The 13,724-nt window shown below is 56.0% G+C and overlaps 1 protein-coding gene across 1 annotated transcript in view; it reads right to left on the minus strand.

The window, feature by feature from the left end:
- COL4A2 (collagen type IV alpha 2 chain) overlaps nucleotides 1–13,724 on the minus strand; it is a 156,894-nt gene that overhangs the window by 21,247 nt on the left and 121,923 nt on the right. Inside the window, exons 19-28 of the mRNA XM_018056363.1 lie at nucleotides 13,131–13,241; nucleotides 12,573–12,722; nucleotides 8,803–8,895; nucleotides 8,395–8,552; nucleotides 5,412–5,484; nucleotides 5,220–5,326; nucleotides 4,018–4,219; nucleotides 3,613–3,672; nucleotides 2,058–2,114; nucleotides 1,198–1,305 (exon numbers count right to left, since the gene is read on the minus strand). Of these exons, the coding sequence (XP_017911852.1) occupies nucleotides 1,198–1,305; nucleotides 2,058–2,114; nucleotides 3,613–3,672; nucleotides 4,018–4,219; nucleotides 5,220–5,326; nucleotides 5,412–5,484; nucleotides 8,395–8,552; nucleotides 8,803–8,895; nucleotides 12,573–12,722; nucleotides 13,131–13,241 (1,119 nt within the window). The remainder of the gene's footprint in view (nucleotides 1–1,197; nucleotides 1,306–2,057; nucleotides 2,115–3,612; nucleotides 3,673–4,017; nucleotides 4,220–5,219; nucleotides 5,327–5,411; nucleotides 5,485–8,394; nucleotides 8,553–8,802; nucleotides 8,896–12,572; nucleotides 12,723–13,130; nucleotides 13,242–13,724) is intronic.

The raw sequence follows: 13,724 nt of genomic DNA on the forward strand, positions 1-13,724 counted from the left end.
CTATTCTCTGCTGAACACGTTTGCTAAGGGTCTGCATGTAAGGAATCCACTGTTCTGCGTGAGTCCGGACACCCGGAATGTTCTGTTTGGTTCCTGGAGCTTGGTTGAAAGGAATGCTGGCAAGCTGGAGGGCAGTCACAGAAGGGCGGGAGATTTCTGCGGGGACAGATATTGAGTGATAAAAAGAAATGCTGGCCTTCCTGGTGCCGGGTCTGCCCACTTGCGAGATGTCTGTGGGGCGTGCGGCCACCGTTTCCCCTTGTGGGTGAGGGGTGTTTACGGAGCAGAACCGCTGACTCCAGGAACAATCAACAGAGACCTGCTGGGAGGCAGGTTTCATTCCAACCGAGAACTTTCTAGAAGTAGGGAGTTTCGATGTTTCACCCGTGCGGGGCGGCGAGAGTGGCTCCAGGGAGCCTAGGAGAGGAGGTGACCGGATCCTGCAGCGCACGTCTGGCTTGCAGGGGGGCGCTCAGCGAAACCATCTATAGCTTTGTTCAGATAATACGATTCCCCAGTGCCTGACCCTCTGCACACCAAGTAACGCAGCTGGGCTCCCGCACCCCCTCCGAGCCGGGACCCCAAAGGGACAGCTGTGTCTGGGGTCACTGAGTCGTTTTCCAGGGTCTGTGGACACGCAGGCAGGTACTGCCAACTCCTGCCCACCGTTCATTACTGGAAGCACGCGCATTTCCCACCATATACAACTCAAGGGTTTAAGCTCTTTCAGCCACTCAATGGCTCCCATGACGCTTTGCTGGGTCAAATGTAGATGAAATGGTTTGAACTGCTGACTCAGACAAGCTGTAAACCGCAGCACGGATGGGCAGAGCCGTGAACAGCAAAACACAGGTGTTCTTTGCGTGGTATACAGTGAGCGATCAGCAGATCAGATATCGGCGACGAGGGCTCAGAGGGTAACTTCACCTGTCCTTAGACTGTCTCAAGGCCACCAGAGAAAAACCTTTCTGCCGACTCGTCTTTTTCTTTTTTTCCATGTAAGATCTGTAAGTTTCTTCCACAAAAGATCAGCGATGAAAAGGGAGACATTTTTTAATTTCTCAAGGACGAGCAAAAATTGTCATCGAGCACGTATTGAGTTTCTAAATGTTAAGACAACGGAGCTGGAGCATCCAGATCGTACACACAGTCCTTCCCCGAACCTACGGGGCCGAGCGGCATTCCACCCTGACTCACCTGGGGGTCCTGGGAATCCCTCTCGACCTGGATCTCCTGGGAGACCCTTGAGCCCTGGCACTCCGTCGGCTCCTGAAAATCCTGGAACTCCTCTGAGGCCTTTGGCACCTAAATGACCCAGGGAGACCCGGATACATGTCAGAGCTACGAAGACACCCCAGCAGGAGAGGGACAGAGGGGGTCAAGGCTGGCCCCTGACCCCACACGGTCTCTTAGGAAACTGGGAAGTGATTAGCCTAGGGGACATCAGTCCACAAACAGCACCCCTGGCACCTGACAGGGCTTAGTGTGGGTCTACACCAGCAGTTGAGGGTCGGTCTACACCAGCAGCTGAGGGTCAGTCTATACCAGCAGCTGAGGGGCGGTCTACACCAGCAGCTGAGGGGTGGTCTACACCAGCAGCTGAGGGTCACTGAAGACCAGCCATGGAACGTCAGTCTATACCAGAAGCTGCGTGCTGTTCACACCCCTCTCCTCTCACCTGACGGGTGTACCTTCTGGACCCTGCTTCCCCGGAACCTGCTGAAAACTGTCTCTGAGCCCGCCCCCTGGGAGTGGTCAGCACTTGGGGGCAGCAGCCTTGGCGCCTATGTGGGGTCCAGGGCGGACAGGCCTCTCCAGGGCTTGGGCAGGGAGGGTCATGGAGAGCAGTGTGGACAACAAGCTCAGGGTTCAACCTGCTCACTGCAACGACGAGACGAGCACAAGCCAGCCCCCCGCAGAAGCAGCCAGCGTGCGGTACTATACCAAGAACCTGGGACGTCTGGGCAGGGGGGCCACCAGAGGCGGAGAAGGAGGGCCAGAGAGGGGCAGGGAAGGTGGGGACGCTCCGAGCAGGGTGGGAAGGGCTTTTCCATTACCTGGGGGGCCGGGGAGACCGGGCTGGCCTGGGGATCCCTTGGGTCCTCCAACACAACCTGCCAAGACAGAAGAGGGACGTTTTAACCACTGTGCACACCCAGCCTCATGGCATCAGACGTTGCTAAGGTCAAGAGCATCGGCTGTGAAAACCTGAGTGAAAGATCAGGGTGATCTGATGATTCAATTAATCCCGCTGCTGATGCAACTTTAATTTCACTGTATAACGCAGTCGTAATGTTAATATAAAATGCAAACGAAGGCAGTCCCGTCGGAGGCTAACGGGGGCCATGCTGGTGGGGGGGGTCCCCTCGTCAGGGCAAGTCAGCCTCGTTCATCTGGGCCCCCCATGCTTGTCAGCCAGTATGGATGCCTTTGTCTGGAAATTTCCACCGGGGATGGAGGAAGACTTCGAAAGGTGCTCTGTGACTTTGATCACGTTCAGAACGGCCACGGCTTGCTGCTGGGTTGTGCATACAAGACCCGGCAGTGGCCGCCTCTGCTGGGGACACCGCGCAGGGGCGTTTTGTCAGGCTGGGGGCCTGCGCAGGAGCAGCGGTTCTTTGAGAGGCCTTTTGTCCGTCGGCCTGGGATCTGGCAAGGCTCCTACCTCGGCCCCGTCTGGCGGCCATAGAGCAGCTGTGGGCTCCCTGCCACAGAAGCGGTCCAAGGTGCACAGACGGCCAGCCCAGGTCATCAAAAGGACGGACCCTGGACGTCTTCAGGGGGCCGGGCCTCCAGCCTGCAGAGCCGCACCCCCAGGGCCTTCCTGGCGAGACTGGCCAGAGCGCTGGAAGCTCTGGGGTTGCTGTTCCCGCCCTGCACCCTGGCCCGAGGGCCTGACCCACCTGCATACCCTGCGGCGGGGCCCACAGGCCTTGATGCTCTTCTCCAACCCCAGCCTGCATCGTGGGAGGCGGCCCCAGACCTCGACTCCCACAGGCGAGCCGCTGCCGCCCCGATGTCCAAATGGCCTGCCAGCTTCTTCGACTCTGAAAACCTCACCCTCTGCGCTCTGCTCTTCAGGTCCTGAGCGTGTGCCCCCTGGACCCATCCCTCTGCCTGGCTCCCCTCCTCAGCTTCTCGGCACCCCGGCTGGAGACTTCGCCTGTCTGATGGCAGCCAGGTCCACTTCTGGACTGCCCCCGCCCCTCCACGGAGCCAGGGTCACCAGGCCTCCTCTCTATATCCATCGGCCCTGCTCTCTTAAGCACTCACTCACGGCTGGACCAAAGTCTTCTCACATGTGGGCCTGATCCTCACCCTGTTTAACGGGTCAGTAATGCACAGCTGTCCTTCACACACAAACAGACACATGTTCTGGGTGAGAAAGCACTTACTTATCCGTTGAGTCTTACCGACCCTGTAAACAGAGGCTTCATACTGTAGGGGCAACTTGGTGACACGTGGTCATCCCCGGCCCTGCCCTGGGTTCTAAGGCGAGTCCGCATGTGTTTCTACTCTGACAGCGGTTCCGTGCCCCCGGTGGGACCCCCGGCCGTTCTCCATGAGCGCAAACTCTATAAACAGTTTCTAAGGGTCCTGTCGTGACGGTACCTGGCTGGATGGTCTCCTGTCCGTCTGCTCCGATGGGTCTTTTCACACCCGAGTCACAATCTGGGAGAGAGATGTAGCGACAGGGTGAGGCGGTCGTGCAGCAGTGGAGAGTGCCTGGCTTATCTGTGTGTGCACGCGCGTGTGTGGTGGTGAGGAGGCTGGGGCGGGCGGGGCACTGGAGGCCCGTTTCTGAACTTCGGTGCTCAGCCTCTGTGCGTCCAGCACGGGTGAGGGCCCGCGCTGGGTCTGAAGACCCCGTGGCCGGGCGGCGCGCTGAGACCTGCTGCAGCAGCGCAGCGCCCCGCGTGACGCCCCGCCCTCCCCTCTCACGCACGCTGGAGAAGAGCCGCAGGTGCAGAAGCAGTGTCTCACGACTGTGAAACAGGCGAGCCTGGGCCCCCGTACCGGTCTGTCCTGGAGCGCCGGGGAGGCCAGGAGGCCCCGGGAAGCCTGGTGGTCCGGGCAATCCCGCATCGCCGGGGAAGCCGCGCTCGCCTTTGGGGCCTGGCAGGCCCAGTCCTGGGGGGCCCCTCTCCCCTGGAAGGCCCTTCGTGCCGGGGGCTCCTGGTTGGCCCGCGTCCCCTCGGGGGCCTTTGATGCCATCGCCCTGTGAGAAATGCGGAACACCTCTTACAGCACATGGAAGCCTCGAAGACAGCCATCTTGCCAGGCCCACTGCCGCGATCCCTGAATTCTGCGCTATGGACACGGGGCAGAAGACAGCAGGGAAGAACAGGAACCCCAGCCACGGTCTGGCCAGTTCACAGAAATAAAGGGCAGATGTCACAGCAGCCACGAACAAGACTCTAGAGGATGGGAATCTGAGTACTTTTGCTTTCCAAGCTCTGCTTGGACCCGCATTCTCAGGAGGAATTCTTTGAGAGAGCAGTTAGGCAGAGATCTGGCTAAACGGGGCAGGAACACGTTATTTTTTCTCTAGGACTTAGCACCTGTGACCGGTCTCTTATTCCCAAGGGGCAGTACAGTGGCAAATGGGAGGAAGTCTTTGGACGAGAAAGAGCAGCGAGCTTGTTAGAATAAGTAGAGATGGTGGGACCAGCAGAGCGGAAGCGGGAGGCAGAGCGCTCCCCCACGTCCAGTTCACTGCGCTCCTCGGGCTGGGATGAGCTCGGAGTGAGGAGGAGGGCTCTGGTGTCCGCGGCCACCTGCCCCTCGCCGTCTGCCCTCCGTCTTCGCGCAGAACGGAGGCTGGGGGCTCTGCCTCTATCACACACTCTCTTGCAACACGGGTGTGCATGTGTTCCAAAAACGAAGTTGTGTGTTTTACAAGCAATCCTGGAAAAAGGGATCCCCCCCTCCGTCTAGGAATATTCGGCTGGCAGAGGGGGCAGGTCTCTCACGCTACGTCACAGCAAGAGGAATGTTTATTTCTGCTTTTTCTTTCAATTCTTCCCGCTGGGCTTGGCTCCAACCCCAATCACTGTTTCCTTAAAAACTGTGATTCCTGCTCATCAAAAGGGGACAGGTTGAGCTGGGAGGATGTGGTTCTGGTGAGCACCTCCGACACTCAGGTGTGTAAGAACGTTGCTGACGGGGGTGAGGGCTGAGCCCCCCTCTCCGCTCCCCTCACCCCCCGAGGTACTCACGGGAGGGCCCGGGAGCCCGTGGAACCCATCGAGCCCGGGTGGTCCTGGGATGCCGTCAGTACCTTTCAGCCCTGGCACGCCAGGGACGCCTGGCTGGCCCCGCTCACCTGCAGGAGGGGCACGGCGTGAGTCTACCCTTCCAGGCCGAGCAGAGGGCGAACGGCCTTAGACCCGCCGCCCACAGAGACTCACCTTTGGTGGTGATGGTCCTGGAGTCTCCCTTCATCCCTTTGGGCCCGGGGGGACCGACGTTACCAGGGGCTCCCTATGGAAACAGACACACATTTCCTTCTTTCTGCACCCTGGTCGGGGCCTCCGAGAAGACAATGACTCCCGCTCATACGACTTGAGGGCCTTTACCTGGCATCAAGCCCAGAGCCGGGCACTTCTGTCCGGACTGCCCCGTGCCACGGCTGCCAACCACCAATGGCCACGGGACACTTGAAGGGTGGAACTCAGATGCTGATGGCACAATTTTAAGTAGCTAAAACTTAAGGGACGTAGCCACACATGGCTGGATGCAGAAAGTAAGGACCTTGCCACTCTGCGTGTGGCCTGCAGGTGGGCAGCCCCGGCCTCCCTGGAAGCTTGTCAGGAAGGCAGACCCTCAGAGCCCGGCCCGGGGCTGCAGAAGCGCCATCCGCAGTCTCAAACTCCTTAACTTTGGAGAAAGAGTCCTCTACCACGTCTTCAAGGCTGCTAACTCAACTACAGTTTCGTAGAATCTGGGCAAACAGTAAGCCGCCAGGTATGAACGATGGATCTTTGTGATCATTCAGTATTGAGCAATAAGGGTTATTTATTCTATAGCTTGTCCTCCTAACTGAAATCAAGGTGGGAAAAAAAAATCATACTTTAGAGACAACTCAAGTTGGGGACATTCACATTTGAAGCTGTAAAGTCTAGCTTAGGTCTTTCAGGGAGCAGAAATGAGCAGACGAGCGTTTCAGGATGCATTCATGCTCCGTTAGTTAGTTTCAGCACGTCAGAACTCTTGGCTGCGGCTTGTGGGGTCTAGCTACCCGGCCGGGCGTGGAACCTCGGCCCCTGCCCCGCGAGTGCAGAGTCCTAGCTGCCTGACCACCAGGGAAGTCCCAGGATGCACTTTATGTGCGTGATACGCTAGTCTGGGGCAGCTCCTGGTTGCTGGTATTTGCAGGCATATGGAAGCTTTAAGCGTTGGTTTAATTAAATGGAATGTTTCAAATGACATGTTCTTTTCTCCTTAAAAAGCCCACAGAGACTCCACTTATCGATTTTGTTCTTTGCAGGAAAGGGTGACATTCTCTCTGTATCTAGAACAAAGTCTCCCACACAGGCAGGGCGTGGCTAGGAGGTGCTGGGCAAGCGGATGGATGCACGGGTTCATTTACTAACCAACTTCCGTATTTGAGGCGCTCTTGCAGATCCTATCAGTATAGATATTAAACCACAAAAAAACTGTCTGAGGCTCTCCTGCTGCAGATACATAAGCGTACAATCAGACACAAGATGTGGCTCAGTGGTAAAGAATCCACCTGCCTATGCAGGAGATGCGGGTTCACTCCCTGGGTGGGGAAGATCCCCTGGAGGAGGGAGTGACAACCCACTCCAGTACTCTTGCCTGGAGAATCCCATGGACAGAGGAGCCTGGGGGGCTACAGTCGACGGGGTTGCACAGAGCCGAACACAGCTTAGGACTGAACAGCAGCAAAGCACAGTGCCTGGGACGTGTGAGCGCAGGTGCCGCGGGTGTGCGTGCAACAGCTTCGGGAAGCACACGCTCCTGGAAGAGTTTTGACACTCCATGTGCATGAAGCGAGGTCCACCAGGCTTCTCGGATCGCGCCATCGCTTTCCGAAGAACCGAACGTCCTACCAGTTCCGCCATTGCTCAGCCTGGATTCGCACCATGCACACGCTTTCTGAATACTTGAGCCAACTTCCACGCGCTTAGCCAGGATTTGGAGATGATGGCATTTTTAAACCAGCAGGAAATGTAGCGCCTCCTACGTCCGGTTGGATGGAAGCACTTGTCTTCTGGGAAGTCCCAGAGAATGGAGCAGAGCAGGGCTTTAGACCCCATTTTCACCCGCAGAGCTCCCTCAGCACGAAGCAGTCTGAGCAATGACCCTCTGCACCCGCAGCTTGAGGGGCCGCATGCCGCCTGCGTCTCGACACCGCGCCAGGTGGTTCTGAGCATCCTTGGCTGGGGGTCCTGAGCAAACATTCCTCTACTGCTGAGTATACAAAATGCTAGACTTTCCACTGTATAAATGTCCCACAGTTCTCTTTTTAAGTAAAAAATAAATAAAAAATAGTTTCTTTGTCTCCCCCTAAAATTTGCTTTGAAATCACGAGTGAGTTCAAACCTGCCACAAAGAAAGACCTACTCTGGACCATCTTTTCTTAGGGTGGGAAATGAGGCCCACTTAGCTGGAATCCACAGGCAGAAAATCCCACACATTCACCCAAAGTACATTCATGATTTACTTGGACGTCTCGATTTTCATGGAGTGAAGGGAGCCTTCATAAAACACTAAATCTGAAGTATAGACGGGTTTCTTCGTTTGAGATACAACTCACAGAAGATTAATCATTTTAAAGCACACAATTCAGGGTGTGGGTTTTTTTTTTTTTTAGTATTTTCACAAAGTTCTGCAACCATTGGTCTCACCTAATTCCAGACCATTTTCATCACCCCAAAAAGAGCCAGTCACTCCCATTCTCCCTCCTTCCAACCCTCGGCAACCACCAACCACCAACCTACTTTCTGTCTGAAGAGCCCTGTTCTGGACACTTCATAGGAATGGCATCACATAACACCTGTTCTGCCGTGTCTGTCTTAACTCACGTAGCGTCGTGTTTCTGAGGGCACCCCATTGGTGTGGACACGTGCTTTCACTCTCCCGGGTCTGCACTTAGGAGGGGACTTTCCGGGGCACGTGATACCTCTATGTTTGACCTTTCGAGGAAGCATCAAGCTGTTTTCCACAATGGCTGCCCCACTTCACGTTCCCACCAGGAAAACATTTACGTGTCTCTGGGAACATGCAGCTTTTTTTGAGCGGTGCCCTGGGTGTGTAAGTGTTGCTGGTCTAGTGTGTATGATTCCGTAAATGAAAGCTGGGCAGGGGGCCCGTGGGGTCAGGTGTCAAGGTCGTCTTGTCGGTCTCGTGGTGGAACTGGTCTCTCACCTTGAACCCGGAGAACCCGGGGAGGCCGTGCGGGCCGGGGTCTCCTTGGCTGCCTTTACTGCCAGGCTGCCCGTTGGCACCTGCAAAGCCCTTGGGTCCTGGCAGCCCTGGAGGACCCCTGATGAACTGATCTGCACATTTACAGTCGCCGGCGTCACCTGCAATGTGGGGGAGACGTGGTGCCATGCTGTTTATCCACGACCCGCAGGTACAGTCCTCCTGTGGCCCTGCAGGCAGGGGCTGGGCTGGGAGGACCGCACCGGGAGGACGTGCCCACTCTGGTCCTCTCACCCCTGGGTTGGGGGGGAGCGGGGTTGGGGGTCTTATCTCCATCTCAGAACCAGCGGAGGGTGGGCTGTCGCAGGAGGGCCAAGCAGCGCCCTGCCCCTCACCCCCAGCCAGCCTCACCTTTCCATCCTTTCTGTCCACGAGCCCCTGGGAACCCGGAGGAGCCCGGGAAGCCCCCACTTCCTGTTGCTCCTTTCAGGCCGAACAGAAAACCTGAGGGGAAGACCCACAAGGACGGCACGTCAGCTCAGCCCAGGGCTGGCCGTCTGCTTCCCACGAGGGAAGGTTTACAGCTGTATCTCCCAACCGACGACGACCACCCCCTGCCCAACTGCAGCCCAAGCGCTCTCAGAAAGACATAGAGACTTCCTTTTTGTGGCCACTGCTTCCAGGGCTGGAAAGACATGTGAACACCTGTGATTTCAGTTTTCCCATTAAAGTCTGGAAATAGACATCTTTACTTTTCAGAAAAGTTCAGTCCAAAGAAGAGTTTCGATTCTTTTTAATCACGTATTTTACTTACGCGTCAAAGACTTGGGATCACCATGACCTCTGGTTCCCAGAGAGACAAAAACCCAGAGCAAAACCAAACCATGAAAGGCGTCAAGGGGAGCTCTTCCCTGCCCTGCCCCGGCCTGGAACAGGTGAGCCTGGCACGCCCCTCCCTGCAGGCCCCAGGGGCTTCCACACCGGGCGCACACATGTCCACACACGCACACGTGTGACCGTGTGGATAACCTGTGATCCACCCCCTCCTCACCTTCCCCCTTCACTAGGATGGGGACCCTTCAGGTGTCCTGCCCGTCTGTAGGGCTCTGACCATTTCAAGCGAGGACATCTGAGCTACCGTGTTAAGAAATAGACTCTAAAGCCCAGAAAACGCTCCGCGTTCCGCTCGATCGGAGCGCCCTCTCGTGGTGGGAACGAGGTTGTACATTCCCGAGAAGCACCACGGCAGGGTGCTGGCGCCCAGGGTCTGGCTCGAGGTCCCGCGTCGGTGGAGATGGGCGAGGCCCCAGTGCAGGACCGTGCTGGCTGGGCTGGGGAGGGGAGACCCTGAGTCCAGCTGAGGGCTCACCGAGCTGGAGATGCCTGTGAGACACGCAGCGGAGACAAGGTGTCTAGTTAACTGCTGGGAGGAGTTTGCCGCTCAGCGTACAGGACTAGGCTAGGGCCGTCGCAGCAGAATCGAAACGAGAGAACAGAGTGCCAGCCCAACAGGCTGGCAAGACCTAAACAGCCGTGGTTGCTCGCCAGCTCTTGCTGCTCATAAGCACTGGGAGCTGGCCCTGTCCTTCACGAGGCTAATCACCCTCTGACTCCATACAGACGGCACTCTGCACCAGGCACTCCCCGGCTCCACACTCTCTCGTAGCATTCTGCATTTCAGAGGGAAGGTCGGGGGCCGATAGCTTCAGGGACACTGGACCCAGTTCCTGAGTTGCCTGATGCCAGCTGTGGCCGTTTTGAAACATCGCAGGAAAAAAAAAAGAAAAAAACCAAGACCTTCAAGAGGCTATAAAACCCCTCCCTGTTCTTGAGAAAGGGGTGGGGGGGCACAGTTCTCCAGGCGCTAGCCTGCTGTGTTTCCCCTTTGCCTGGCAAAAATAATCAGGCACTCTTTTCTATTTCTTCCAAACTGTCTCTGTGTTTCTATTTGGCATCTGTGGACAGGGAGCCAAGATTCTGGCAACGGGGACGCAGTTGGGGACAGCTGGTACATCACGGTATTAAACTCTTGTCAAAGCAAGAGTCTGCTGGGTGGAGAGATACTGGCAAGGAATTCCATCCTCCACGGGATGGTGGAGGGGAAGAAGGAAGACCCAGCAAAGGAGCCTCAGAAGGAAGGGGAGAGACAGCGAGCCAGGGGAGAGTGTGTGGAGGGGTGCCGGCCGGGGGGCTCTGATGGGGCAAATGGCACCCAGCATGGGCTCCATGGGCACTGGGGACCAGGTCAAGAGCTTGTCAGCCTAGCGGTGGGCTGAGGGCTTTATGCTATGTCTCCAGGTTCTGATGCATTAGGAGAAGCTAGTATTACGGGGAGTTATTTAACCACGGATACTTCAGGGGTGCTGTCTTTTAAAATCTGAGACAAAGACATCGTGGGTGTTCTTCACACTGTTTGAAAGTCTAGCCAGAAAAGACACTTTGGGGCTCTCTGAAGGTGCACCTCCCTCCTTCCTTCCTATACTGCCTTTTCTTCATCTGATAACTTAATTAAATTAATAACTGCAAGCGAGTCCTAAAGAACAGCAGTGAGCCTCTGTGATCTTTCCCACACGATTTTCCCGAAGTGGCCGTAAGAGACCTGGCCGTGCCCTGACTTATTCTAGAGCTCAGTGGGGCTGCGCCAACGGTCGGCCTGGTTGACCGACCGTTGATCTGCAGCTGGGGGTAAGCAGACGCTTGGTTCAGAAAGAAAACTGCCTTCATCGTTTGCCTTCGCTGGAACCGCGAAAAATTAAAAATTCTGGTTTCCATCAGTAGCAACACAGAAAACCTGGTGAAATGCAGATAACAAGAAAAGAATCCAACAACTTTGTTCCAGGGGAAAGGCTGGAGAGCTCTGTGGGACTCAAGATCATCAATATTAAATTATGACTGTTCACAAAACTATTTTAAAAGGCCATTATGCTTGACTACTTTTTGTACAGGAGATTGCTTCTAAAAAGTGATTTGGGAACAATGTGTCTCATGGGGTAAAATGAATACTTCAAGGAGAACTTAAGTTGTGTGCTCTTAAACTTTTAAGTTGATAAATCTATCAGACACCATTCCATCTATGTTATAAACCCCTTTTTCAGTTAACCATATGGACCAGAAATTAGATCACATGTTTACAGATGACTTCTGAGTAAGTTGTAGATTTACTAAGTAAGATTTATGAAGCCAGATGGTATGCGTTTGTGTCTTTATCGAAATGGAATTTAGTTACAGGAAGGATGGCAAGGTTAGCCTTCAATCACCATCTTTTAAAGAGGCATATTTGTATGCTTTTATTTTTAATACATCGTGTTCTGTTGCCAAAAAAGGGAAGAAGCGACAGGCACCACTGACTCAGGAAATGCAATGCTTAGCCATGATCACAGACGGTACAGGACTAAACATTACTGTCAGGGTAATAAAACACATCAGTGATCACACTGCTCAAACCACTTGGCAAATTCCAGGGAAATATCTGTACCGAAATTTTTCAAAAGAATGTAAGAATCTGATTTTTGCAGTTGAAGGGAAATTGGGAACACAGAACCAGAGTAACTCAGAAGACAACCTGGAACCAGAGAAGTAACTGCTGCCTTCTCTCCTCAAAGGAGCAGGTACCAATGCGCTTCTCACGCCTCCGAAAGGTTTTCTTCTCAAGAGACAGCAAAGACCGTGGCAAAAGCCTCGTCTCTGGGTCTGCCTTTTAGCTGGACCCACACACACTGCCGTGCTGTGCTTAGTTGCTCAGCCGCGTCTGACTCTTTGGGACCCCTCGCCCAACAGCACCGGGGGCCAGACGCCGTACTTGTCCAGTCTGAGGACTCAGATCGTCTGTCTGAGCCCCCCAAGCTGCTGTGTCTCACCACAGGTGCTACAGCCACTCCTGGCATCAAGCGTACCCTCCGGCTCGAGGGGGCCCAGAAGGCAGAGCCTCAAGTCTGCTCTGCGGGGGTCAGCCCAAGACAGGCGGCGGGCACGGCGGGCCCTTCCCGTCTGCCCCGAGATGGTCAGCCCAGGGCAGGGGGCGGTCACGGCGGGCCCAGGATGGCCTGCCACCTCCTCGCCCACCACCCGCCACCTCGTCCACAGAATTATTCAGCAGAAAAACCCCACTGAGAATGCGGCTGCGACCAGGCCCCTTTGTCCGGACGTCAGCATGCCCCGCCCTTGACTTTCCCTCCACTTACCGTCTGGGCCGGGCGGTCCTGGGCGCCCGGGGGGACCCCGGAGCCCTGGCTTCCCATCGGCCCCTGGGGGGCCGGGGTACAGCGCGGGGAAACCACGTTCTCCTGTGAAGCCTTTGGGTCCCATCTCGCCCGGCAAGCCTCTCTTCTCATCTGAAAACCCAACAGCGAACACAGCCTTGTGAGCCCCCGGGATTCAGCCACGGGGCTGCTGCGCCCCGAGACCCTCCTGGACCCATGGTTTACGGTCCAGCCAGCGACGTAAAGGGCGATGCCGCTGGTGTATTTCATCAGCACCGTTCCACTTTACAAAGCCCCTCTGCCCTCCCCCAGAGGCCAGCCCGAGAGCTGCTAGAATGCTTGGACGCCTGTGCTCCTCCCAGCCAGCGACAGACAGAGCCGCGCGCGTTGCCGTCAGCAGCGCGTGCAGCTTAGGACACAGCGGCTCTGTGACCACATCCACACGCACTCGAGACGCAGGCGCGCTCGGGCCGGCGAGAGGCAGGGCTCGTGGGAGACCCACGCGCACGTCTTAGCTTCGAGGCCACGGAAGCTCAGTACCTTCGTCTCCGATAGTCGTGCCCGGCTGGCCCGGCAGACCGGGGTCTCCTGGCTCCCCGCGGGCTCCTGGCTCCCCGGGGGCTCCTGGGGATCCAGGCTCACCTCTGACACCTGGAACCGAGACAGACACCCCACGATGAAAGGACCACTGTCCAGGCCTCGGGGCAGATGTTCACACTGGTTGGAGGTATAGGGACTGATGCCCTGTCCATTGCATGAGGCACGCGGGGTCCAGATGTTTCATCTATGGTGGCCCCGCCTTCAGGGAGCTCATTCTTAATTAGATAAGGTTGATCATCTGACTCTGTGCAACCCCATGGACTGCAGCCCGCTAGGCTCCTCTGTCCAGGGGATTCTCCAGGCAAGAATATTGGAGTGGGTTGCCATTTCCTCCTCCAGGGGATCTTCCCCACCCAGGGATGGAACCCACGTCCCCTGTATTGACAGGCAGATTCTTTATCACAGCCAGCCGGGAAGCCCAAACAGGGTTGACAGAAAATTCCTATAAATATTATAGAACGAGACAGGCCCAGAATACCAAAACAATATAGGGAGGCTTCAAAGGATGGGAGGGTTATTTGGGGGGAAACTCTG

Source organism: Capra hircus, chromosome 12 (genome assembly GCF_001704415.2).
Source record: "Capra hircus breed San Clemente chromosome 12, ASM170441v1, whole genome shotgun sequence".
Classification (NCBI taxonomy): Eukaryota; Metazoa; Chordata; class Mammalia; order Artiodactyla; family Bovidae; genus Capra; species Capra hircus.